The sequence below is a fragment of the Akanthomyces muscarius genome, chromosome 1 (assembly GCF_028009165.1).
Source record: "Akanthomyces muscarius strain Ve6 chromosome 1, whole genome shotgun sequence".
Taxonomy (NCBI): domain Eukaryota; kingdom Fungi; phylum Ascomycota; class Sordariomycetes; order Hypocreales; family Cordycipitaceae; genus Akanthomyces; species Akanthomyces muscarius.
Genome location: NC_079241.1, coordinates 116965 through 142983, shown reverse-complemented (window position 1 = coordinate 142983; position 26019 = coordinate 116965). Strand labels below are relative to the sequence as shown.

Genomic DNA, 26019 nt, shown 5'->3' with positions numbered 1-26019 from the left:
GCACGTCGCCTCGGAGCTCACCATCACGCACATGCTGCATTGGCAGATGAACGACCTGGCCCTCATCATCGAGAAGCGCCCCCCCAACCCCCCGAAAATGGTTTTTGCGTAGCAAAAGGTGGGATCCACATCAGTTGCCATGAAATCAGGTCTTATGTAATTTAACAATATTTTTGGCGCGATACTTGCCCAATAGAGATGTAGAAATGACTGACTTAAACCCTACTATGAGAGAGAAGTCGCAAGGTGCAGCCTTACTCTACATTGCCCTGGTTTCTCATAACTACTCTAGCTACCGTACTTGTTCGTTCGTACACACATACTAACGTCATTTCGCAGGAAATACTGTAGTGAGCATAGCCATCATCAAATGGACAATGAACAGATAACGATGTACCCACCATCGTCTAATTACGACTTGCAGTAACGCCACAGGCAAAAGAAGAATGGGGCTGTCTCTTCTTTAGTTACAGGGGGTCCCAAATTCTGAGACTTGCAGGCAAACCCAAAGGGGCAAGTTTGAATACTGGGACTGCACACTAGCTCGGTAGCTTTTCCGGATACTTGGGCCCCCTTCGGGCATTTCCACAAGTTCATCGTCATGCTCCAGAGCAAATTTCTGAACAAAGTCAATTCTGCCATTAACTTCGAGGTCACCTGGCCCTGGTTGTGCCCGTTGCTGCGCTGAGAATCGCCGTCGGACGACTACAAGCACTGAGACGCCACGTAGGACTTAGACACATAAAGTAAGCATTCAACTAATGTTGTTGGCAAGCGGCCTTACAGGGAATCGTGTATTTAAGACAAAGAAAATAGGCTCAGGTACATTTTGTACCCTATGAACCTCCGGCTTTTGCCTCTCTACCATTCCTTTGCTTGAGGCCGAACTGGCATGGCTCTGTCTAGACCACAAGTGAACAACATGTATTCCAGCCTAGCCTTTGGGGATTTTACCGTTTTCGTTTGTTTCTGCGTCGCTGGTCAATTCTGATGGTTTGGCCTTGATACTTTTCCACTCCAGCCCGAACGAGGCGCAAAAGGTGACTGCTGCCAGAGTCAGCGCAAGATACCATATCGCGCGCATGGAGTCGTTGTAGGCGCTCAGAGCCTCTTCTTGTTGCGCTGATGGAACAAGGTCTTTCAAATTCGCAGCGCCGCTACCAGTCAATCTTGCTGGATCGAGGCTGGGTACGATTTTGATAAGTTTTCTCACCAGCTGATGCTCAAAAAGAGTTTGCGAAACTGTCACAAGTATACTACCCCCGAGAAAGACGGCAAAGTTTAGTGCTGAAGTGCCGATAGAAATTTCATCCTCCTTCAGAACCGCCTGAATCGCAATGGCTGGCTGCTGGAGGCACATTCCCAGGCCCACACCTGTGAATATCTGCGGGATCATGAACGTCAGTGAAGTGTATATACCAGTGTCGTGTTCAATGATGACCCTACTTGGTAGCCAATCCACTTTCCTGTGCTGATATCGGCAGTCCATGTTGTGATGAGAGCGCCGCCGGCCACTAGTACCGCACTCCCTGCGATAGCAAAGGGTGTAAAGTACCCGAGACGACTAACTAGAACACCTCCAGCAACAACAGAGAACACGTTACTTAACAGCAAGGGTAAAAGGGACAAGCCGGAGCTCTGTGGCGATTTGCCCTGCACGACTTGGAACCAGATCGGTAGATAGAATGCGTAGATAACAATGACTGCGCCGATGCAAAAGCTGATAAGGCATGCAACCAGTAACGTTCGCTGGCCCATGATTTTGGGTGGAAGCGTTGATTGATCCCCCCTCCAAAGTTGATATGCGATGAATGCCAACAGCAAGACGCCAAACACCACGAACAAGGCGACAGTGCGGCCACCACTCCACTTCTGGTCCTTACCGCCGAGCTCGAGGGCGAACAAAAGACAGCTAATGGACGGTCCAACGAGCAAAAAGCCAATTGGATCAAGTTGCCAAACTTTTTGCCTCCACGTTTTGGCTCGCTGCGCCGGAGGCGGGAGGTTTGGCGCGAGCACCCACAAGAGCACTAATGCGGTGCATCCGAGGGGCAGGTTGATCCAAAAGCACCACCTCCACGTAATCGATGTGAGATAGCCTCCCAAAACCGGACCCAAAATAGAAGAGATGCCAAAGGCTGAGCCCAGAGACCCGAGGTATTTGGGGCGGTCCTGCAAAGGCACAATCAATGTGATCATGAGATATACACCAGGCGCAATAGCGGCAGCACCGATGCCCGTAATGGCCCGTCCAGCAATCAGCGCGCTCGATGTCGGCGCAGCAGCGCATACAATGGAGCCAATCTCGAAGATGGCCGTGAATATGAAGAGAACGCATTTGGTGGAGTAGTACTTGAGCACCAGACCAAAGGAAAGCTGCAGCACGCAGAGAGGAAGGAGGAATGCCGACTCGTACCATGCAATGTCGCCAAAGCTGTTGAACTCGGCCGATATAGACGGAATTGCAGTGCCAATAATTGTTCGGTCCTAGGCCCCAGGCATTAGTTAGTTCTTGAATCCCGTACCATCGGCGGACCGGTTGTAGCGTACCAAGGCTATCAGGAAAAAGATCAAATAAAGAGCAACCATAGTCGGCAGAAGCTTCTTCTTCGAGAAATGTTTATCTTCTTTGACTATAGGCGCGACTGTCTCATTTTCGAAGTTTTTGTTAACATCTTTGCTCTCATTGCGTCTGCTTTGTTGGTCGTCGTTTTGCGAGCCTCGGCTCATAGCTCCGTCCACGCCCTGCATGCTGGATGAAATTAACCAAAGCAAGATGAGAGAGAACGAACATGAAATGAACTACGAGAGAAGAAAGGAGGAACTTAGACCTGGACACCTGGTGCTATTTATATTCCCATGGTGCTCAAGTCGATGACAGTCATCTGGTGCAGTTTGACCGTCTTATCCTCGGGTTCGGGCCCGAGCCCGAGTCGCTTAGCTTTCCTCGCGCTACTTATTCTCGGTCGCCCCCCGAGCTATCTTCTGCCTCATCCTCACTGCATCGCATTAAGACAACAACATAGTAAATCGAGATTTCCGAGTCGGATCATGACGCCCTGACCCATTTATGATGAGGAACCAAGCCTGCGAGCCGTGCGCGAAGCGAAAAGTCAGATGCGACCGCGCTGATCCCAGCTGTTCCAACTGCAAGCGCCGCAAACAGGATCGCTGCGTATACCTAGACCCATCCTCTGATGCGCGCATCAAACGACTAGAGGAAATAATTCGATCTCTTGGGGGCGAGGCTCTGCTTAACGGGCTGTCTGACACGCCCGATGAAGCTGAGAGTGGCACATCTACAGGCAATAAAGTCGCCAACACGTCATCTGTCGAGCGAGATGTCGACCGCTCGATATACTTGGAGTCGTACGTATAGTTACAATCGGCAGGTTTGTTTTGAGCTACTGATATAGAAGTACTGAAAATTTCCAGGCAAGGGTGGCTGTCTTGGGTGAATGTCACGCGTGGCCGTCGTGATGTCATTTCCCAGCTCGGGCCGGAAGCAACTGTGCATCGGCCGGCGAAGGGCTTGCCGCACGCATTCTCAGGATCACCAATGAGTCTACAAACGCAACAGTCAAGTACATTAGCCGATTCTTTTAGAGCGACACCAGAGGCTGCCAAGCTTTGGATGATGTTCCGGGAGCGCGTCGACCCCGTCGCCAGGCTGTCTTTCTCATGGACCCTGGAAAGGCTGCAATCAGCGGTGAGCGATCAATCACTGTACAAAAAGCTCACAGCAGGGGAGCGCGCGCTCATTGTGGCTTCTTGCTACTTTGGAGTAGTCAGCTTGACTAAGGATGAGTGCCTCGCTGAATGTGGCATTTCCAAGCCCGACATGCTGACCGCGTACCGCTACCATTGCGAGCAATCACTGATTCACATCAACATTTTGACAATTTCCGACATGGAATCTCTCAAGGCGCTTTGCCTTTACGTGGTAAGTCGGATTGAACAGCGCGTTGTGAAAGCGGTAAGAGCTGACATTTCTTCTGCAGAAAGCGAGTGTCGACATGGTGTCAAGCCAAAGCTTATGGTCGCTAATGGGTCTTGTTTGCCGCAGCGCAGAACTACTGGGTATTCACCGCGACGGTGAGCTCCTTGGCCTCGGCGCTGTCGAGACCGAAGAGCGCCGGCGTCTGTGGTGGCAAATCCAGCACATTGACCTCATCATGGCTGTCAAGAACGGGAGCACCCCCCTCACGTTTACATGCGATTGGGACAGCAGACTTCCTCTCAATATTGAAGACGAGGAAATTTCCTTGGATGACACAATATTGAAGGAAAAGCCAGGCATGACGACATTCTCATACACGTTGTTTACTTGCTGGATCATGTACCAGCAGCGACGCTTCCGTCTTGTGCATCGCCAAGGTACTGTGGAACGTTCGCTCCTCGGCCCCATGACGGACAAGTTTATCAATGAGCTAGAAGCAGGCCTTCAAACTCAGTTTCTGCAGTACTGCGACCCTAGCGCGCCGATCGATACGTTGCTGCAAGTTTCTGCGCGGGCTGTGCTCTGTGCGCTACGTTTACGTAGGATGCACGAGACAAGGATGACGTGCAAGGAGATGGAAACTGCTTTTCACAACAAGTACCTGGATCTCTGCATGAAGGTACTCGGCTATACCATCATGACATTCACGCAGCCTTCGTTAAAGTCGTTTCACTGGATGGGTGAGGTGAGCATGATGTGGCATGCTCGTAAGTTTGACACCTCGTTGGCCGAATATCAAGTGTTTGGGAGGCTGACCAGATCCAGTGATTACTTTACTGGTTGACATGCCACAGATGACTGACGAAGGTCGAATTAAAGCCGCGTGGGCGCTGCTTGCCGATTTATATGAAGCGGCCGCGTTTCTGAAAGACTTTGCATTAGACCAGAGGCGGTTGCGGGCGGCTGAATTGGTCCTTGCTGCTTGGAAGGCGTGTGCGAGTAAACCCGTGGTGAATGGCATGCAAAAACCCGCATTAATCACGGAACTCGAGACCATTGTATCGCAGGCGACGGCAACAGATGATACGCACCCGGATTTGCAAATTAGCGAGCATGTTGCTGACGGGACTCAAACAGATCAGACATTTTCTGAGCTATTAGCTTTGGACTTTGTCGATATAGAATGGTCTTATTGGCAGTAGTTCACTTCAATACCGACCCATAGCCCATGGTAAAAGAGTAAACAAAGAACGGTGCGAGAAATGGCTTATTGTTATCTTGATTGATGAAGCAAGGCAGCGCAAAGGACGATCCACTCACTTTGTCACGTAGAACTCGCTTGTGTGGAATGTATTAATGCATTAATTATTAGTGATGCCGGTTGTCATAGAGCTCCATCTAGACCAATGCACCGACTCGACGCTTTTCCCCCCATTACTTATGAGGGGGATTGCCACTGTCCGCGCTTCACTTTTCGCCGACGATGCCTCTCCCAAGTCACCAGTACAAGGTCGGGCTGGGGCAGGACTCCAGCAGAAAGTCATAATAGCAATGGTAGACTGTCCATCATTTTAAAACTTCGTTTCTGCGACATTCGCTTCGTATGCCCTTCCAACACGCGTTGCCCAATCATACAAAATGGGAACTTGACTACTCGCAAGCAGGAGCATTCACCGTGGTGGGGTGCGAAAGAGTGCTACTTTTCGTGCGAGAAGAACGCGACCTCATCCAGGAAACGTAGCTCCAACACCGTGCAGAAAACCAGTACAGCACCTGTAGCTACGTCCTCGCTGATCAGCCAACTGAGGACCTCACAAGCACCAAGTCATGGGCTGCCAAGGCACTGGGTCAATAATTGTTCAAGCCTAGGTACCTACGCGGCAGCACATTTTCAAATTAGTTTTTATGCAGCATCCCAAATTGTTCGCCAATCCGCTAGCGCCGCGCAATGGCAAAGATCACCGATTTACATTCTGAACTGACCGTTCAAATTATCAGCCACCTTCCGCTCGCTGAAACCATCCAATTTAGCCTTGCGTACAGGCACTGCGCACACAGCTGGTGCCACCTATTTTTGCGACAATGCGCTTTTCCAACAGGGAGAAGAATACTGACGCCGCGCTGAATGTCTACGGCTTCTATCCCACGCACGTCGAGTTTATCGGTACGGGCGCGTGCGATGAGCAGTATACAGAGCCGGCTCTGCCACCGGCTGGCAGGCGGCTGCTCACTGGCTATGGCATACCGAATCTACGATCGGCAGCCATCAAAGTTCAAATTTGACTTTGATCAAAGGGAGGACTGAACGAATTATTCCGAGTTTGGAGGCTCTATATATGTCTTTAACGATGCAGAGGACAAAGAAGCTGTAGACCAAGCGGAAAAGAAACACGGGTGGCGAGCGCTCATGAATGAAGTGTGGCGCGCCGTGGCATACAATACGTTCGTGACAGAACTAACAGTTGATCGATTCATTCCCAAGTGGACATCGGCTTTCCGAACCGATGCATTTCACGACTTTCCTGTCGGGACTTCAAATGGCCAATTTCCACATCTTGGGTGGCAACAATGGAGCCGGATGGGACATTATTACTGCTGAACACTACGGCGAAGTGGTTGGGCGAATGGATGACATGTTCTTTCGGCACATGCACAAGCTCGAATCGCTGAGCCTAGGCGGGTCGAGCTCTGGGGTGCTCGGTCGCTTCCCATATGACAACTTCTCCGTCCCACTGCCCCTGCGAGCAGGCTACATGCCCCCGACTACAAATTCTGAAGCTAGAAAATTGCTACGCTGGCGATGAGCTACTCCGCTTCCTAACCGATCATAAAGATGAGTTGCGCAGCGTTCATCTCATCAATTTTTTTGGACGCGATGCTGCGGATCTCGACACCACCGAATGCTAGCTTGAACAGCCTGAAAATGTGGCCGTTCAGTGTTGGGGTGACTTCCTGGGTGGTGTCAGAGAGTTGCGGCCATCCAAGCTGGCCGAGTTTGTCGCGGGTGGTCCTTGGCGCGACGACGATTGGGAGAGCCTCGTAGATGAAGACGAGCCGGGAGGGCATACTAGCAGTCATGCCGAGGATGACGCAAACGAAAACGAAGATGAAGGACAGGGAAGCGCAAGTGAAAAGAAAGAGGAAGAGGAAGATAATTTGTAGCGAAGAAGAGCGTCAAAAAGACGAAGACCCGCAGATAACAAGCATTGAGGAGGGGCATCAGGCGACGAGCCTGCCAGAAACAACAAGTGCGGATCACGTAGATGACATGATGGACGAAGAGACAGAGCTTGTGATTTTTGTCAAAGCTAACCCAGCGATCCGAGTGTTTCGCTATTTCTACATCGACGACAAATACGGCAGCTGTTACCCGGATACTTGTTCGACATTGAACAGTCTCAAGGCTGGTGTTGTCGAATTGGCGTCTACCAACCTCGGTGATAATGTTCGTCAAAATAGGCAACATCTTTCATAGGTACCCACGCTCCAGTGTCACGGCAACCTACTCATGAATGTCTGCATGTAATGATACGTGCTTGAAACAGTTGCAAAGTAGCGGGCAAAGATCAAAAATACCTTACCCCATAGCATTGTAGATTTTGTTTTGCTAATCCTTTTTGTTAATGAAAAGAACGTGTTGACCGGCCTAGGGTAGCTTGAGCGTGCCCGCTGTTGACCGTTACGCAAGTACATGTCGGGCGTACGGGATGCTATCGGATGGTAGAAAATTGAGCTACTTTATTTTTAGGATATAATTATATGGAGTAGGTATGCATTTTATTATATTCACGGACCGTGAAATGAGTGTGAAGCTCACATACTCCGTATTCCTTTAACTTCAAACCGCTGCATAGAACCCTAGGACAGAGCCGCTAAAGGGCGGCACGACTAGGTGTGACGAAAAAAAAAAGAATGATTAGCTGTAGGATCGAAGGAATAAGCGTCCATGGTAATTTTAATCCCTTTATCACTCCTGCGTTCCAAGTATCCGCCGTTTTGTCCTGCCCTCTTCACTTTTGCATTAACTGATTCCGGCCACTCTTGATAGCCCCCGTCTAATGGAACCGGGGCCTACCTAGGTAGCTGACGTTCCAAGCGGAGAGCTCGGCTTGAATCTTGACATCAACAACAAAACGATAACTACAATCGATTCTGACCGCATCGACACTGCACAGCCTTTTCTTGCCGTCGTGAGCAACTCTTTGCTTGCTTGCTAGCCAGGCCTCGATCCTACCCACCCAGCGGTGCCTTTGCTCAGCGCAACGCTCGATCTGGCTGCGCCGCCTCAGCTGACACGAACACGTACCTTCTCCCAAGGGCCTTGAGCTGAGCCTCGCTCCGTCTTTGCTCGTCCCATCTGGTCCTTCGACAAATCGATACGACTAAATTTGCGCGACACCAGCCCGATCGCATCATAGAAAACCGTCGCGATGGCGCAAATATTTCAAGACCTCTTCTACTCGTTTGGCAATTGCCTGAGCTGCTTCCCAGGCTCCCCAACCCTCAAAGTCAACAGTCGTAGCTTCAAGATTCTGCAATTACTTGGCGAGGTGAGCTCTTGTTGTCTATGCGCGCCTCAACCCGCAGGCGCAATCCTCATAGCATGCAGTGCCTAATTATTGAAATCTAACCCTTGCAGGGCGGCTTCTCCTATGTCTACCTCGTCGAAGACACGTCCACCAAGGAGCACTTTGCCCTTAAAAAGATTCGCTGCCCGTTCGGCGCCGAGTCCGTCCAGCAGGCCATGCGCGAGGTCGAAGCCTATCGCCTCTTCCGACACGTCCCCAACATCATCTCCTCGGCCGACCACGCCGTTGCGACCGAGCGCGGCGCCGATGAAGCCACCAAAACCGTCTATGTCCTATTGCCATACTACCGCCGCGGCAACCTCCAGGACATGATCAACGCCAACCTCGTCAATCACTCCAAATTCCCCGAGACGCACCTTATGAATCTATTTCTCGGCGTCTGCAAGGCCCTGCGCGCCATGCACGACTACCACGCGCCGCCGGCAGAGCGCATGCAGATGGGCAACGAGGCAGACGACCACCCAGGTCAGAGCAACAGTGGTAGAGGCGGTCGCTCATCGACGAAACGTACGGAAGAAGACGAAGAGACGGAGCAGGAAAGACCTCTTATGGAATCAGAGAACCAGATCGGGCAGGGCGGCAAGACAAAAGCATATGCGCATCGCGACATTAAACCAGGTTCGTGCTGCAAGCTCCTCGGTGACCAACGCGACTAACTCGCTCGCCAGGTAACATCATGATAGACGACTCCGGCTCGAACCCCATACTCATGGACCTTGGATCCGTCGCGGCATCGCCTATCCCCGTCACATCGCAGTCGGTCGCGCTGCAAATCCAGGAGACCGCCGCTGAGCACTCCACCATGCCTTACCGCGCCCCGGAGCTCTTTGACGTTCAGACCGGCGCCGTCATCGACACCAAAGTCGACATCTGGTCACTTGGCTGCACCCTCTTCGCCTGCCTCGTTGGCAAGTCACCTTTTGAGATGCGTTCCGACGAGACGGGCGGCACGCTGTCACTATGCATCATGGGCGGCGACTGGCGCTTCCCCGACCAGTCCCCCAATGGTGCTAAGCGCGTCAACAGTATCCAGGTCGCCAAGGCAAAAGCAGCGGCGGGCACAGCTGGCGCTGGTGCTGAAGAGGGTGCCTCAGGAGAGCCTGCAATTAGCGAATCTATCCGCGAGATTGTCCGCGAGTGCCTCAAGGTTGAGCCTACAGAACGTCCCGATATCCACCAACTCATCACTATGGTAGAAGCTGTCATTCAAAATCTACCTGGGGGAAACTACGACTCATAATCCGGTAGGTGTATGTTTGGGTTTATAATGCCTATGACCATCGTTTTACGGACTTTCACCTCGATTATGTTACATCAGGCCTATATAATCCAATCCAATTCTATAGTAAAACATCTGTATAAACATTCATTCAATAGCGTACAATGTGAAAATACCTACAAAATAGCGACTAGGTGATAAGAAACAACCCACAGTCATTCCGAAGTCAGTTTCTAAAGCAATGCGCCCGAGAGACCTTTTTGCACTGTTGCTATAGAAAGCGTGTTGACAGAACCGCAATACCCGCTTTCTACCATCGCCTTCACAGCCAGCATACCAGGTGATACACCGTGTGTCAGCTGCAGAATTGGACTTGGCCTGAACCTTTTAAGCCACGCCCATGGGCATACGACAGTTGCTCTCTTTGTCTCACTATACAACCGTGAAAGATTCTCTCAATCTTATCACATACTGTGACTCCCTGCTCATGGCAGAGAAGACTGGCCTAGGGGAATGTCTTGGTATATTTTACTCAGGATAAAGGCGTCACGATGATAACATACAACTCCTTCTCAATCTGGCAATTTCTCCTGACAATGCCGCTCAAACTTCCACACACTCACACCCTACTTCATTATCGCCCTACAGCTGAAGCTTAAAGGTGGCCACCTCAAACGGCCGCAATTTGATGGCAAATTTGCCGCCGCTAAAAGGCACGTCCTCGCCCTCGTCTTCGAGAATGTTGCACTTGGACACACGCTTGACGTCAAAGGTCGTCTCAATTGTCCCTCGGCTGTGGCCACCAAGGGACTCGTACACTCTTACGATGACGCTCTTTCCAGGATTGACACAGAGGCCCTCGCGACGGCTCACATCCTCATCGTCGTGACCGCGCTTGATGGTATCCAAAATCAGCGAAGCAGACTCATCGACGTTAACCAGTCTGATTGGAGCACTACCGAGGCTGTCAATCACGGCCTTAGGTGCTGAGAGTACCTTGAGGGGGGTGTTGAAAGCATAGCCGGCCCGGACAGTGGCGGAGGAGAGCGCCCCCTTGTGAGGGAAGATGGCCCACCGGATATTATGCTTGCCCATGTCGGCATGTTCATCTGGCGACTTTGGCGAGCGAAGGAGGGACAGGCGCATCACCTTACCAGCGGTGGCAAAGCCGTACTTGCTGTCATTGAGAACCGAGACACCGTAGTTGTGTTCGGACAAATCGGCAAACCTGTGACAGCACACTTCAAACTTGGCCATGTCCCAACTGGTGTTGTAGTGAGTGGGGCGTTTGGTGATACTGTAAGCGGTCTCGTACGAAGCCTCGTTGTTGACAATGTTGACGGGAAACTCGACTTTGAGGAATTTGTTGCTTTCGTGCCAGTCAACCTCGGCTGAGCACTCGATCCATGAGGGCTGGCCCTTGAGCGAAGCCGAGAGGCTAATGTAAGCCTTCATGGAGCTTTCCTTGCTGATCTGGATGTCTGTCACAAGTGTCACACGGTGAGGCTTGACCTCATAGACCCGAGTCTCGCCGTATTGGAGGTTTCTCTTGGTATTGAGGTGGTAAACCTCAACATCCCAGGCGTCCCAGTAGATGGGAATGTCATCAAATATGACGAACCTGTTTGCTTTGGCACCCTGCTCAACAATTTCGCGGTCGTTGAGACGATCGTAGAGGGAGGTGATGCAGCCGCTCTCGACTTCAATCCGAAAGTGCTCATTCTGAAGGACGTATTGATCCTTGGTGACTTGGCGCAAGGTTACAGCGGGCTCGGTGCTTTGAGTCTTGAACGAGCGCACGGGAAGCAGCTGGCCGTCTCCGCAGGCAACGCCAACTTCAGTCTCGGAAATCTCGACAATCTCCTTACGATGCCAGGGAAGAGTGTTGAGAACGACAGACTCGTGGACAGACGAGGCGCGGAGATTCGAGGCGTTGAAGCTTTGGTAAACTTCCTTCAAGAGTGTGTGGCCAGTCTTGAAAACTTCGGCGTAGAGCTTGTCGGTGTCATCGTAGCACATCTCAATAGAGCTGCCCGGAAGGCAGTCGTGGAACTGGCAAAGCAGGACAGTCTCCCACATGTCATCAATGTCCTCGGTAGGATACTTGTAAGATTTGTTTTTGATGGAGGCAATGGTGGCGAGCTGCTCAATGTCGCGGAGCATGACCTCGGCCTTACGGTTGTAGTACTTGTTGTTGGCCTGGGTGGTGTAGGTGCCGCGGTGGAGCTCAAAGTACAGCTCACCGTACCATGTTGGAAAGGCGTCAGCCTTGGATGTTAGACGATCAAAGAAGTCGTCGACTGAAAGACCAAGCTTGAGCTTGGGAATACCGCCGATTGTGTTGCTAATGCCGGCGCAGCGGCGCAGCTTCTCGAGGTGCTGCCAGGTAGGACCACCGCCACCGTCACCCTTGCCAAAGACGAGGAGTGAGGAGCTGTCAGTTCGCATCGTCTTGTGCTGGGAAATGCTCTTGCGAATGTCGGAGAAGTTGGCTTCTGAGGTGTACGTCTCGGAGGGAGGCATATGGCAAATGACTTGGCTACCATCCGGGCTGACCCACATGAATGTAGTGTGAGGGAAATTGTTGATGTTATTCCAGCTCAGCTTCTGGGTCATGAAGCGGTCCATACCGGCGAGGCGGCAAAGCTGTGGCAGCTGGCTAGAGTACCCGAATGTGTCGGGCAGCCAAAAGGTGCGACTGCGGGAGCCAAACTCGGACTCGAAGAAGCGCTGGCCGTAGAAGAACTGGCGGACAAGAGACTCACCGCTGGGCATGTTGGTGTCATGCTCAACCCAGCTACCACCAATCGGATGGAACTGGCCCTCCTTAACCTTGGCCTTGACGCGCTCAAAGGCACGAGGGTAGAGCGTCTTGAGCCACTTGTATTGCTGCGCCTGGGAACAGGCAAAGTGTGCTTCTGGGTAACGGTCCATGAGATCGCACTGGCTGGACCAAGAGCGGGCTACCTTGCGCTTGGTCTCATCAAAGGGCCACAGCCAGCAGCTGTCAATGTGGCAATGGCCGATGCCGAAGACGGTAGGATCCTTGCCCACCTCGTAGACGCGGTGAGAGTCGACGTCGGGGCCAATGATTTCTTGGGCAATCTTGCGGCACTTGAGAATAGAGTCTTGGTTATCGACCTGGAAAGTATCAATAATCTTCATGGCGACAGCCAAGGCTTTGTTTTGTTCGGCCGAGTCTTCGGGGAGCTCGCGGGCAGCGTCGCCGATTTGCCAGATGTCAAAAAGGAGCATGCGCGCTTGATAATTCACGGCGGCGATATTGGCTTTGGAGATGGCAAAATATCTGTTCGGGTCGGGCGGCGTGTTGTCAGCGGTACCATCGGGGGCGTTGCCAAACATGCCGTTGCAGGCCATTTCAATGTAAATGACATGCTCCTTGCCGTCGCGGAAGTCGTCGGGAATGACCCACTCAATACGATCGCCGTTTCCAGTGAGGCCCTGGAGGGGCATTCCATCGTCGGTCCATACCATGCCCTCGTTGTTGGCATCCCATTCGAGGATGACAAACTCCTCATCGGCGAGCTCCCGAGGAACAGTAATTGTGACATGAAACCAGTGTGTAGTCCAAGAGGGACCGAAACTATCACCAATATGAGCTTTCTTGAACTCGTGGGAAACAGCTTCCTGGAAAGATGGACGGTCCTGGCCGGGAGCAGCCCAAACAGCGAGTTTGATGTTGGGTTCGCCAGAGTAGCGGGCATTGTACATGTTTCTGCCGAGTGTCAGCAGGAGAAAAAACGAAGACATGGCTGTGAGCTTACGCCAAAAGATTGACCTTCTCATATTGTCCAGGTTTGTAAAATGGCTCGATGCGGCCCTGAAGAATGCTTGTTTTAGCTACGCCGACCGGTTTATCGGCGTAAATGGGGTAGGCACCCCTGCTCTTGTGATCGTGGCCGCCACCCATAGTATCAGATTCGGAAGCGTGGCCGGGTGCAGGAGGGGCAGATCGGTTGGAGATACGACGAAGTCGCGGTGGTAGCGGATGAGAAAGACCGGCCGCGGTAGAATGGCGTGGACAGCCGGCGGGCAAGGCGGTGCTGAACGCTGCGTTTGGGCTGTTCAGTTGAGAGTAAAAGTAAGCAATTGAACAGAACCTCAAATGCAGATGAGATGATGGAGAGCGAAAGCGAGTGGTCTTAACCTCGCGCGAGGATCCAGCTCGAAAATATAAGAGTCAAAGGTTGGAGGAGGGAAAGTCGAGGTAGAGAGGTGGGCGTAAGCCATGCAACCTTGTGTCGATTGTGGAGGAGGGGTCGTAAAAGTGGAGGATGGGAACAAGCTGGGGAAGAGATATTTGAGCCACTTGGCTGAGAATAGCTGGCCAGTGGCGCACAGCCAGTTTGCTGAGGGGTAATGGGGTGCCTTCAGGGCCTTCGCGGGAGCTTTTAGTGACATGGCTTGTGGTTGAGTGGGGGACCGGTGCTGGTTCGGGCAGGTCGGCGTTGCCTGGAACCAGCCTTGGGGGTGACGTTGTAGGTACCTAGGCAACCGAGGTAGGTACTGGTAGGCAGGCTCCAAGAGAAACTGGGCACCAAAAAGGATTTTTCTTCGGCTCTTCTTCTCTTGCCAGGAATTTGCTGGTGATTTGCACTTCAAAAGAGAGGCTTCTCTCGGAGGGCTAGGGACAGTTGAATAGGTAGGCGGCGGCAAGGTTGGGTGGCTTGCACCCCAGCGCGTGCCTTGCTGCTGGGCTGGGACTGTCATGGCGCCGTGGCCCAGCTGTAAGTTGGTGGCTGCGGCCCTACTAGCAATCCCCCAACTCTCTGTTCCGGTACCCGAGCAGTGGCGTTTAAAGCCGGAAGCATTGGCGGTGACGGGACGGGGCTCGGGATAATAGGCAACGGTTTCTAACCTACCTCATCGCGAGCCGCTCGGGCACATCAGTTGCGGTCATGTTGAACTCGAGAATAAGTATTGGATGTATTAACGTCAAAGAGTAGCGATATTCGGCCGTCGACGCAAGTCGTCGCCTTCGAGGTATATGGGCGGGTAGGGATGTAAATTATGAATCAGTGCGTGGCTTTGATGGACGGCAGCTTGACTATGACAGAGCAATGAATCGAAAGAATAAATAAATATGAAACAACACAAAAGAGTAATGGATTGTCGATGCTGAGGAAATGATGCGCGATGTAAGATTCTGCCCGCTCTCTTCAGTTAAAGATTTGTACCTAGTATGTGAATCACTGTTGCAGAAGGCGAGCCTACCTGTGTTGCACCTCCCGCCCTTAGAAACATGGAACCGGGCACCCACAGTTGCTATATTTTAGTGCTGGAAATAGATTGCTCCGCACTGCTTTTATATATTCGAGAGATTACTATTCGAGAGATCAGTGCAGGTATTGTGAATTGATTGGCCGGCTAACATCGTGTACTGGGCAATTTATTTGTCCGATTCAACCCTGCCATGCCGCATGTCACGCCCAAGGCTGCAGCGGAAGCAAAATTATCTCAAGTTTGGGGTGGACTATGCTATACGGAGAGAGGATACCGATTGACTCTACAAAGTTTTGAAAAGTAGACGAAGGCGTAGGCCCATCGAGCAGCGGATCAATCGAGGTGAGCATCGGCGTTAGTATCATAGGAAGTTGACAGCGGAGCAGGATCAAGAGCGAAATTCAATCATAAATTGTCATGAGGATGCAAGAAACACATGTATTAAGCCTGCCTCACTCCCGTGCGGCGAGTAGCTACCAAGCGTCGCGTCGCGTCAGTTACGCCGTGTTTGTGAAACCGCACCACGGTGTGTGCCTGAGCCACTACCTTCCTGGTGTTGGTATAGCTGTGTGTCTACCCCGAGCATAGTTTCTAAAGCTACGCCAGTTTGATAGAACTCTTGGAGAAAGAATCAAACTCCTTGCTCAAGAAGAGTTTGCTGAGATCTTCGATTGCAATAATGCTGCGGCCAGGTTGGAACCGTTCGCGTGACGGTGGCTACGTAGCTTATGGTGCTAGGCCCACCAAAAATACAGCGCTTCAGCCGGCCACGCTCACCACAGACCACTGACCTTCCACACCGGCTGAAACTCTACCAGACATCGCAAGCACATCACTCGACGGTCTCATCGATTCCATGTTCCGCAGACGTGCCAGCCATGTACTCCAGAATCCCCCAAACTATCGAACATGTGCGGTAGCGCGCAGATGCCGCGCGTGCGTCCAGCTGCCCTGGTGCTGGATGCCAGTCGGCTTAGTCGGCGCGCATGTCAGGGGCAAAAAGACCAGGACGACGGTGCAGATGTCTGACTTGCCGCAGGGTCCTGTGCAGACATCACCTCTGCCCGTAGAGGAAGAGAAGCATGTACCGGCCTATCCCACTGTGGTGCTGCAAGCACGACGCAATATGGACAAGTTTGATAACTGCGTGCTACTGACTCGCGTAGGTGGCTTCTATGAGCTCTACTTTGAACATGCGGACGAGTTTGCGCCGCTGCTGAATCTAAAACTGGCTTTGAAAAAGACGAGTGCCGGACCGGTTGCAATGGTAGACACTGAAATCTTTTCCCTTCACGTGGATTTAAACACCACAACTAACCGTGCGCAGGCTGGCTTCCCGTTCTTCCAACTGGATCGCTATCTCAAGATTCTGGTGCAGGACCTCAACAGATATGTTGCCGTGGCCGAGGAATTCCCCAATGATGAGGAAGACAAGATCAAGTCTGGCGGTCTCATGCATAACAGAAGGGTTGCCCGCATCATAACACCTGGCACTCTTATCGACGAGAATTTCATCGACCCCTATGCCAACAACTACGCCATGGCCATCCACGTGCCTAACCAGACTGGCGCCACATCCAGTGACAGTATCCCTCTTGGCCTGGCCTGGCTGGATCTCTCCACTGGCCATTTCTTTATACAACAGACCAATGTTGCTTCACTCGGCTCAATTCTGTCCCGGATCGGCCCTACGGAAATTGTACTGGATGAGGACTTTGAGTCGCAAAAGGAGCACGACATATTCTCCGTCCTTGCCGAAGACAGGCATCTCATTACATACGCTCCCATTGGTGGGTCAGCCAGCATCTCAGACTGGAATAGTATGCTCGAATCAGAAATGTCTCAAGCTACCCGTGACAGCTTTTCGGCAGAAGAAATAAGCGCGGGCAACTTAATTCTCAACTACGTCAAAGATCGGCTCCAAGGCATGAACATGAAGCTGCAGCCCCCTCTCCGCCATGAGAATATGCAAATTATGACGATAGACAAGAACAGCCTACGCGCTCTTGAAGTCAAGCAGACGATTCGCGACGGCTTCTTTCGAGGCAGCTTGTTACACGCTATCCGTCGCACAGTGACCAAGAGCGGCTCTCGGTTGCTCAATGAGTGGCTCAGCGCACCCTCCACTTCAAAAGACCTAATAACATCCCGACAGGACTTGGTCACCTGTTTTATTGCCTCACCCGATCTCCGCGACCTCATCACCACGCTACTGCGACGCAGTCACGACTCGCAGCGCCTAGTGCAACGATTTGCGCTTGGTCGGGGCGACGCTGACGATCTTATTGGCTTAGCAAATACAATTGAAGCGACCGTAGACATAGTCGATCTTATGGAGAAGTCAGCCCGGGAAACTTCCTTGAAGCCCCTCACTGCTCTCACAAAGCGCATAGATTTTCGTGAGCCTCTCAAATTGGCCCGTCGCATCACAGAAGCCATCGACGAGGATGGCGTCGTGCTACAGCAAGAGGCCGCCGACTCTGAAGCCAATCAGATTCTGGCTCTTGCAGAAGGCGTTGTGGCCACAGAAGGCTCTACCGAAGACGCATCGTCGCTGCCAAAGGGTAAGAGGAAGCGGCCCACGAGCATTAAGGAATACTACGCCGAAGACAATGAAGCATGGATTATGAAACCAAAAGCAAGCCCAACACTTTGTAGGCTACACTCACAGCTGGCCTCACTCTTGAAAGAACGCGAGTGTCTCAACGAGACGCTTCGCGAACGTTTCAGCGCACCAAGTCTTGCATTGAAATGGACACCTGGTCTAGGTCATATTGCACATATCAAAGGCAAAGACGCCAAAAATCTTGCCGAAATTCGCACTGTGTCTTCCAGTCGCTCTACGCGCTCCTTTCACCTCCCTGAATGGACGCTCCTCGGCCAGCGTCTCGACCAGGCACGATTTCACATTCGCCGCGAAGAGCAGCGCGTCTTCCAGTCTCTCAGAGAACACGTTGTCGTCAACCTCGTCAAGCTGCGCCGGAATGCCGCTGTCCTTGATGAGCTTGACATTGCCACGTCCTTTTCCCGACTAGCCGTTGAGCGGGATCTCGTGCGCCCTATCCTCAACGATTCAACGGCCCACACCATCATTGGCGGCCGTCATCCTACCGTTGAGGGTGGCCTCGTCGAGCAGGGCCGCACCTTTGTCGAAAATGACTGCTTGGTAGGCAACCCGGCGGCCGGCTCTCTCTGGCTCATTACCGGCCCAAATATGGCCGGCAAAAGCACATTCTTGCGGCAAAGTGCTCTTATTACCATATTGGCGCAGATTGGATGCTACGTGCCGGCCTCCCACGCTGAGATTGGTATTGTCGATGCCATCTTTAGCCGCGTTGGCTCCGCAGATGACTTGTATCGCGACCAGAGCACATTTATGGTAGAGATGCTGGAGACGGCGCACATTCTGAAACAGGCCACGCCGAGGTCTTTTGTCATTATGGACGAGATCGGGCGAGGCACTACGCCGGAAGACGGAACTGCTGTGTCGTACGCCTGTCTGCACCACCTTGTTACGGTGAACCAGTGCCGCACGCTCTTCGCGACGCACTTCCACGGCGTCGCGGATCTTGCGGCCGCCGATGGACTGTGCGACCCTGACAATGGTGCGGTGCAACCGTATTGCACGGACGTTGAGGAAGATGAACAAGGCGGTTTCGCCTATGTCCATCGGTTACGGAAGGGCACCAACCGCCGTAGCCATGCTCTCAAAGCGGCAAAACGAGCAGGACTACCGGAGCTGGCACTAAAAATGGCGGAAAGGGTGCTGAATGAGCAGAACGGGTTTCGAATCGGCTCACGGAGCGAAGCATAAAAAAACGAGATTGAAAGTGGGTGCATAAGTAGGCATTTGAGGACTCATTTAATTCAGTGGTACGGACCAACTATCGCTTCGGCTTCGAGGACGAGTTGCGTAGTGACAGGATAGAGTCGCTGCTAAGCATTATTTGCGCGCAAATCCAAAGGCAGCCGTCTCTCCTGCACCTCTACTCCTACTGCATGGGTACTACCTAGATTACTCTTTCAGTCGCTGCTCTGTCCGCAGTCCTCAACTTTCAGTCTCCTACTTTTCCCGAGACCCTACAGTCGCGCCGCACTCGAAACTTGAGCTCATATACGATTCTACAACCCGGTCGCGTTGAAGTGATCTTCGTTTGCAATGCGAACAGCGAAGAGAATGGCAGTCGATATCATCATCAGGACGCCAGAGAGAATGTAAGGCAGCCCAATCCACATCCCACCCAAGCGCAGCCCGGACTTGAAGATGGCTGCCGTCGCAGGTGCGGCAATCATCATGCCTATCGAGTCGAGAACTGCCATTACGGAATACAGAGCGCCGGTTCGTTCTGGACCAGCCAACGAAGGAAGCAGACTGTTTAAACTGGCGCGCGAGACGGCTCGGAAAGTCGAGAGGGGGAGGAAAGGCAGAATGGCGTAAAACGTACTAGCAATGCCGATGCCAAATGCTGAAACGGTGGCGAGAAGCATCGCATATCGCGAGATCTGTGCATCCTTGATGATGGGTGGCATGCCAGTCTTGTTCAGGACTTGGCTGATAAGGGGCATGATAGCAATCATGAGAGCTAGCCTGGAAAACGTTGTTACAGAGGCCAGCAAATTAGCCTATGTTGCAAGGAAGCTGTTAGCTGAAACCACTCTCGTACTCGCTGTGATGTATTGCTCTGTAGGTTGGGCATACCTCAGACCACGACCAGTCAAATCTTTTGGCAATGTACTGATTGAACAATATGTTCGCATACCCACCCAAGTCCGAGAAAAGAAGCGTAAAAAGAAGAACTCCGAGCTTCTTATGGATCCAAAACACTTCGACACCAGCAGACCCGGTCTGCTTGATGGCCAGTACCGGGTTCAGCATGGTGCGAAACGCGGCGGCCACGGCGCCCTTGTCGTCACCCTCAACTGCTGGCTGCGTTTCGTCGTCTTGGAACAGCAAGACTGCATTCCTTTTCATATCCTGACAGAAAAAGAACACGACAAATAACCGTGCCATGTAGCAGGAATATCCAACTGCGGTGGCGGTCCAGGGACCGTACTCCATGAGGTAAAACGTCAAAGGCGCACCCACTAGATTTCCTACCAAAGCTGTCGCAACAAGATAAAAGAAGATATTGGCCCTAAGCAATGGATTAGAAAATCTGGTTCCCGAATAGTTCTTCAGCGTAGAACACACCTCTCTGCCTCGGAGACGACATCGCTGACCATGGCAAATGTCATGCTATTCATGACCGGCGGGCCGCCGCCTATAAATACCAAGAGCGCAGCGGGCCATACCAAATAAATGTTGAAGACGTCGGGAAAATAATCTAGGATGCAGGTCAATAAATGGTTGTCATGCAGTGCGGGCAATTTGCGGTTTTACAGATGGTAAAGTCCACGGCATACAGCACCAGCAAGCCCACAATGCTGAGGCACATGATGGATTTGCGACCAAAGCGATCCGAGGCAACACCATAGAGCACTGACGTGAGGATAGACGGAATAGCGCCAAACGTGTGCTCGACAGCCTGCAGCATGGAGAGGTCGGCCTGAACTGCGGCGCCCTTGCATCGTGGATCCCGGAGAACCAGCGCTGCAGCGCCACCATGCTCTCTGAATCGATTTCGGCACAGAATGTCCTCGCCAAATTCGCTCATGGTGACTTCTGTAATATTGGTGCCTAGGTCATGTAGGAAAGCGCTGACCAAGAGCGGTACAATGACACCCCGCCATGCTCCTGCGATTGTCTGACTGCTGGCTGGTAGTCGGTTGTCAGCGAGGGCATTTCGCTCAGGACTGCGCGGGCGGGTGCTTTGCTCAAGGAGCGGGCGCGTCTCGGTATCCGCCATTTGGCTGCTTATACGATTCAAAGTGTTTTACAAAGTGCGAAATTGGACAGAAACGCACGCAAAGCCCCAGTCGGTTACGACTGTTGTTGGATGACAGTGAGTCGCTCTATTTAGCTACCAGGGAGTCTGCAGATTACGCTATTACAGTTCGGCATGAACAATGCTGCGACGACAGGGGTCGGACAAAAGGGCTGCTACTGAGCACAACCCACTCACCTCTACAGATTACATACGACCTTTCCACTGAGCGACGCGGCTGACACCCACATCGCAGAGATAACGGGCAGAGACAACAACAGTACGAATGCGACACCTTACCACAACCTGCCTCGCGCATCTACTGTTATCGCGCTCCTGTTCGCGACGGCCTAGCCGGTCCCTGTCGAACTTTCAACTTCACACTAGGGACTGGAGCGAATCGACAACTTCCAGCTTCAATTCATTCAATTCGACCACATTTACTTTGCTGGGGTGCGATCTACTTCGTGCCCACTTGCTGGGGGGGGGGCTCCCCTATTTCGACCCTTTGGCAGTGGAGGGCCTACACCAAAGTCACTAGACCCACTTTAGACACGGTACTTGGAAGGTACGTAGTCAGCCTCAATAACACAACGCGTTTTGGTGGCATTCCCATACAAATTAATTCATAAAAAATATAATGGCTAGTAGCCAGAGTCAATTCTTCCTATATTCCGGCGACACGGAGCTTTTTGTGCAGTTAGAAGATGCGCAGGCTGAGCAACCAGCTGATAGCACCTACCGACCTGACAAGCCTCCTGTGGCCGACGAAGGCACGCGTTTTGAGCCTCTTCGCGTGCCCTATCGCGAGCCACACATACACTATCAAGCCCCGACGCCTTTGTCACTTTTCAAGGAGTTTATAAGCGAATCTCTTATTAATTCCTGGGTCAGGTACACAAATGACGGGGCGAGGCGTGGGCTGACTGGGCCACAAAAACAACGCGCTAGAATTAACACTTGGCGCGATACGGATCCTGATGAGCTCTATCTATTCCTCGGCTGTATGATTTATATGTCAATACACGCAGAAAGTCAACTTGAAGAGTATTGGAAGACCTCAATAGCTGCCCCAGTGAGGCCAAGTCACCCAATCGCGAAGTATATTACTTATGACCGCTTCTTCCTCTTACATCGTCAGCTTCGGATTTGTGGCTCTGAAGATACGCCTCTTCCTCGCCCGTTCTCTATCACACACGAGTGGTCAGAGCAGCTAAAGGAAGCCTCTCTTCGCCTCTATAAACCAGGCACAAACCTAGCTGTTGATGAGTGCATCGTACGCTTTACAGGGCGCTCAAAACAGAAGGTCACGATACCAAATAAGCCGACTCCCACAGGCTTTAAGATCTGGGTCATCGCCGAAGCAGGGTACTTTCTAGGCTGGAAATGGCACACGCCTAGGGAAGCGCAATCTGGGAGATGAGACACGCTGTGAACGAGGCGAAGCGTCTGGGGGAAATGGTTATCCCGCCAATGCTCATCCTTCACGGCGCCGATGACACACAGTGCTCAACTTCGCAGGCTGTGGGCTACCATCGCGGCGCAAGGATGCATGGGCTGACCTGTGAATTTGTGCGATACCCTGATCAAGGACACGCTATAACGGCACGGCATTTGAAATTGGACATTTTAGAAAGAGTTGGAAAGTGGTGCTATAAGTATGGCTCAGCTTAAGGATAATAGAGTTGAATCTAGGTAACGTTAGTCGGCGGAGTAGCTCTCTGAACCTGGCGCTGTCACTAGGTGCTGGGAAAGTCGCCCACCAGAATTAGTCAGCGGGTCCTGAACTAGTACATGCACTTCGTATTTATTGGGGGCTGCCATCCCTGCTATCAGAAGGTGTATGATTTATAATCCAATTTTTGTCTCATCATGACGGCAGCGCTGATGAATATGCTGAGACTGATCAAGCAACCCTTTTCGAGACTTCATGTCCTTAATTTTGTAACACAGCCAGTCAAGCAGCCAAGCAGTTAGACCGAAGCTTCCTCGAATCCTCGCCTAACAATCGCTCAAAGCGGGCGGTCTAGGCCAGGTTAGCACGTCATGGAGTCACGAACAGGTCCCCAGGCCCAGTCAAATTTTAGAGGCGAGGAGCGGCCAGTCGTCATTCGTGTATGTTGAGCGGAAAATGTAATGCTATTCGGCCTTTGTTGACTCTCTACTGCAAGGCTTGCGACACGTGCCGGACGAAAAAAATTCGCTGCGAGCCTACAACGCAAGGATGCAGTCAGTGCACCAAGCGTGGCACACGCTGTCACTTTACGCCAATTGCAATGAAGAGGAAGCGTCGCAGACCAGCTGGGTTAGTATGCTACTGCAGACCACGTGGTTCTTCTTATTAAAAGGTTTACAGCTTCAAATACATTGCGCAACTCGAGAAAAGACTTATCGAAGTAGAGGCCATGGTAGAAGACCGGCCGTTGGGGAAGCCAACTGTACCCAACATCAGTTCGCATATAGAACAGACGACCCTGGCAGCATCACCCAGTACAACGGCGCTGATCAAGTCTACCAATGGAATGAATGCATGGATGCTAGAGAGCGAGCCACGAATGCTCTCACCCGAACAGACGAGCAATCTGCAGTTCAACTTCGGAGTATTCCCGTTATACGACCATAATCAACCGGATCTATCGACGCTCAGAGGTCATATAACTGACTATGTCTGGCCTCTACCCGCTCCAGAGTTATGCTCGGGTTCTCCACCAACGATCCAGCCACTTCCCACGAAAGCAGTCGCTCTGGAGTTGATTGAAGAAACTTTCAGAAACTATAATAGGTTTCTTCCACTTTTTGATGAAGAGGACTTCTTCAAAGAGTTTCAACTCAAATATTCGACTTCCAATCCTACAGATGCTGCTTGGTGGGCCTGCCTCAATGTTGTGCTGTCAATAGCTCATCGACTCCGCGCCATACCTATGTTGGACCCGACGCAGGAGAACATACTAGCTTTTGGTCATGCACAAAGCGCTTTGAGCGTCGTTTCCAAACTGACCGTCTCTAACCACAGCCTCTCTGCTGTGCAGGCTCTGGCGGGTATGGCCTGTGTTCTTCAGGGAACACCGAATCCGGAGCCGGCCGCAATGCTCGTTGCCGCCGCTCTGCGCTTGGCACAAGCTATGAATTTGCATAGAGAATGTACCAGTCTAGAAATTACGGAAATGCAAGCTGAGAAACGGAGGCGGGTGTTTTGGAAGGTGTACATTCTGGATAAAGATATCAGTCTGCGGACGGGTCGACCCTTTGGCCAAGACGATGATGACATGGATGTACGTCTGCCAGCAAACGGAAACTTTGGGAAAGGCAATCTAGACCTCTTCAACCTCCGCATAGGGCTTGCCCTAGTTCAGGGGCAGGTATATAGGCAACTGTACTCGGTACGAGCTGCACGACAGACGACGACACAGAGAGCCATCGCGGCACAAAAACTGAGTTCTTTATTGTTGTATTGGACGTCTTGTGCGCAGCTTGAACTACCAGAGGACTGCAATTTATCTTCAGGTCTGCAGCTTTCGGGCGAGATGATCCACAAGGTGGTTCTACGACTCACATATATCCACTGCCTCGCGATGATTGATCGCCACTTACCGCCGACGGCGCCGCCTTCCTACAACCAAGACCTCAGCCTACCTGAAGCATTATTACCTTCAAGCAATGTATGCGTCGTCGAGTCACGCAAAGCGATCCGCCTCGTTGAGGCAATCCCTCAAGGCGATTGCGCCTGTGTCTGGTAGGTGGTCGATAGAAAAGCACGGCATTATTGAATACTTTGTCTAACTTGCCTTAGGATGCTGATTCACGCTTTCTTCGCTGCCGCTAGTAGCGTGCTATCTAGTCTAGCACAAAATCCCATGTCGCCAAACGCAATTTCAGACCTCGCTCTTGTCAAGCCATTTCTGCGTCTGTTGGAAACACTTGCCGAAGACCCAAGCACACTCTCACAGTCCGACGAACTGGTGCGAATGCGTATAACATGCAACCGGCTAAACAACGAAGCAATAGAAGCTGTCAGTGTTTCTAGTTCGAGCGCTTCAGCGTCCTTCATATGATCAATTGAGCTTGCTTAGGTTCAAATAAAACACTGTCAACGACCTATATCGCATGCAACATCAAGTTGTAGGCCAATAAAAGGTTTGCCCCGCCCTAAAACCGCTTCCAGTTGGCCTCGTAGCGGCAAGATGTTCAGATAGGATCCCCCAGATGGCTAGACGGGCTCTATTGCGTCTAAGACGTCATCGAGACCTGGTGAGCCTTCTGAAGTACAACATGACAGTAATACGTGAGATTAGGCAGGAGTGTCCAGAGATGAATGTTGTTATTGATTATCTAGCCTAATATGATCTGTCTCTATGCCCTTCCACCCATACACTGATGGCTCGTCTGTGTAAGACAAAGCCTCGGCCCTGCCACAAATTATTTAGCTTCTTGCAACTTCAGCATCTTTCTTACGCTCGGGCGCACGAGCATGTTGCCAATCCACTTCTTGACCTGCGGATAGTCATCCTGGTTGAACTCCTCGTTCGGAATTCGCGGCTCGGCTGTGTGCTGCCACGTAAAGAAGGCCATGTCCACATAAGAGAGACGGCTGCCGACTAACCAGGAGTTCCCGTCCGCGTCAGGCGTCTGCTTCGCCAGGTGTCCCTCCAGGACACCAGTCACACGATTGACTTCCTTGACATATCGCTCGCGCGCCTCGGGAAGCGGCTGATATATGATGAACCACATTGCTTGCCCGTAGTACGGTCCCTGGCCGGTGGTCTGATAGAAAAGCCATTGACGAGCATGGTATGCCTCGAATGTACCAGGCACGAAGCTTAGCTTGTGGGTTTGGTCGTATCGCTCCGTCAAGTACTCGATGATTGCGCCCGATTCCCACAGCGTGAGGCCCGTGTTTGGGTCCTGAATAGATGGCAGTCGCCCGTTCGGATTGATGGCGACGTAGTTGGGATTCTTAATGTCTGTGAGTGGAATCACTTCGGTCTCATATGGCAAGCCCAACTCCTCACAGAGAAGAATAACTTTACCAGCGTTGGGCCCGTGAATTCCCAGCACTTTGATGGCTTCCATTTCGACCATTGCGAAGCAGTGAAGCTGTATCAAGCTGTCGGAAATAGACTATGGGGTTAAAGCTTGCAAAGGAATTTAATTCTTGGTTGATGT

At 51.9% G+C, this 26019-nt stretch overlaps 8 protein-coding genes across 9 annotated transcripts; 4 read left to right on the top strand and 4 right to left on the bottom strand.

The window, feature by feature from the left end:
* Positions 1 to 934: 934 nt before the first annotated feature.
* LMH87_004938 (uncharacterized protein) lies at positions 935 to 2751 on the bottom strand (the record flags this gene model as incomplete). Its single annotated transcript, XM_056202568.1, has 3 exons — positions 935 to 1384; positions 1447 to 2487; positions 2551 to 2751. The coding sequence occupies 3 exons, from the start codon at positions 2749 to 2751 to the stop codon at positions 935 to 937; spliced, it is 1692 nt and encodes a 563-aa protein (XP_056058110.1).
* A 319-nt stretch (positions 2752 to 3070) lies between these two features.
* LMH87_004937 (uncharacterized protein) lies at positions 3071 to 5142 on the top strand (the record flags this gene model as incomplete). 2 transcript variants are annotated; one of them, XM_056202567.1, is made up of 5 exons in its annotated part: positions 3071 to 3369; positions 3436 to 3943; positions 4002 to 4377; positions 4438 to 4707; positions 4766 to 5142. In XM_056202567.1, the coding sequence occupies 5 exons, from the start codon at positions 3071 to 3073 to the stop codon at positions 5140 to 5142; spliced, it is 1830 nt and encodes a 609-aa protein (XP_056058109.1). The 2 variants fall into 2 exon arrangements, with proteins under 2 accessions (XP_056058109.1, XP_056058108.1); XM_056202566.1 differs by having other exon boundaries at positions 4435 to 4707.
* Positions 5143 to 8370: 3228 nt separating this feature from the next.
* On the top strand, positions 8371 to 9769 carry LMH87_004936 (uncharacterized protein; the record flags this gene model as incomplete). The annotated part of the gene is made up of 3 exons (XM_056202565.1): positions 8371 to 8490; positions 8580 to 9147; positions 9198 to 9769. The coding sequence occupies 3 exons, from the start codon at positions 8371 to 8373 to the stop codon at positions 9767 to 9769; spliced, it is 1260 nt and encodes a 419-aa protein (XP_056058107.1).
* A 411-nt stretch (positions 9770 to 10180) lies between these two features.
* On the bottom strand, positions 10181 to 14580 carry LMH87_004935 (uncharacterized protein; the record flags this gene model as incomplete). The annotated part of the gene is made up of 6 exons (XM_056202564.1): positions 10181 to 10253; positions 10312 to 10338; positions 10395 to 13484; positions 13534 to 13589; positions 13649 to 13819; positions 14551 to 14580. The coding sequence occupies 6 exons, from the start codon at positions 14578 to 14580 to the stop codon at positions 10181 to 10183; spliced, it is 3447 nt and encodes a 1148-aa protein (XP_056058106.1).
* A 1268-nt stretch (positions 14581 to 15848) lies between these two features.
* LMH87_004934 (uncharacterized protein) lies at positions 15849 to 18806 on the top strand (the record flags this gene model as incomplete). Its single annotated transcript, XM_056202562.1, has 2 exons — positions 15849 to 16259; positions 16320 to 18806. The coding sequence occupies 2 exons, from the start codon at positions 15849 to 15851 to the stop codon at positions 18804 to 18806; spliced, it is 2898 nt and encodes a 965-aa protein (XP_056058105.1).
* A 308-nt stretch (positions 18807 to 19114) lies between these two features.
* Positions 19115 to 20838, bottom strand: LMH87_004933 (uncharacterized protein; the record flags this gene model as incomplete). Its single annotated transcript, XM_056202561.1, has 4 exons — positions 19115 to 19615; positions 19692 to 20127; positions 20184 to 20316; positions 20373 to 20838. 4 exons carry the CDS (start codon positions 20836 to 20838, stop codon positions 19115 to 19117), a joined length of 1536 nt encoding a protein of 511 aa, XP_056058104.1.
* A 2064-nt stretch (positions 20839 to 22902) lies between these two features.
* LMH87_004932 (uncharacterized protein) lies at positions 22903 to 24916 on the top strand (the record flags this gene model as incomplete). The annotated part of the gene is made up of 6 exons (XM_056202560.1): positions 22903 to 22971; positions 23028 to 23161; positions 23213 to 24128; positions 24327 to 24589; positions 24647 to 24815; positions 24881 to 24916. The coding sequence occupies 6 exons, from the start codon at positions 22903 to 22905 to the stop codon at positions 24914 to 24916; spliced, it is 1587 nt and encodes a 528-aa protein (XP_056058103.1).
* A 356-nt stretch (positions 24917 to 25272) lies between these two features.
* On the bottom strand, positions 25273 to 25935 carry LMH87_004931 (uncharacterized protein; the record flags this gene model as incomplete). The annotated part of the gene is made up of 1 exon (XM_056202559.1): positions 25273 to 25935. One exon carries the CDS (start codon positions 25933 to 25935, stop codon positions 25273 to 25275), a length of 663 nt encoding a protein of 220 aa, XP_056058102.1.
* Between the last annotated feature and the right edge of the window lie 84 nt (positions 25936 to 26019).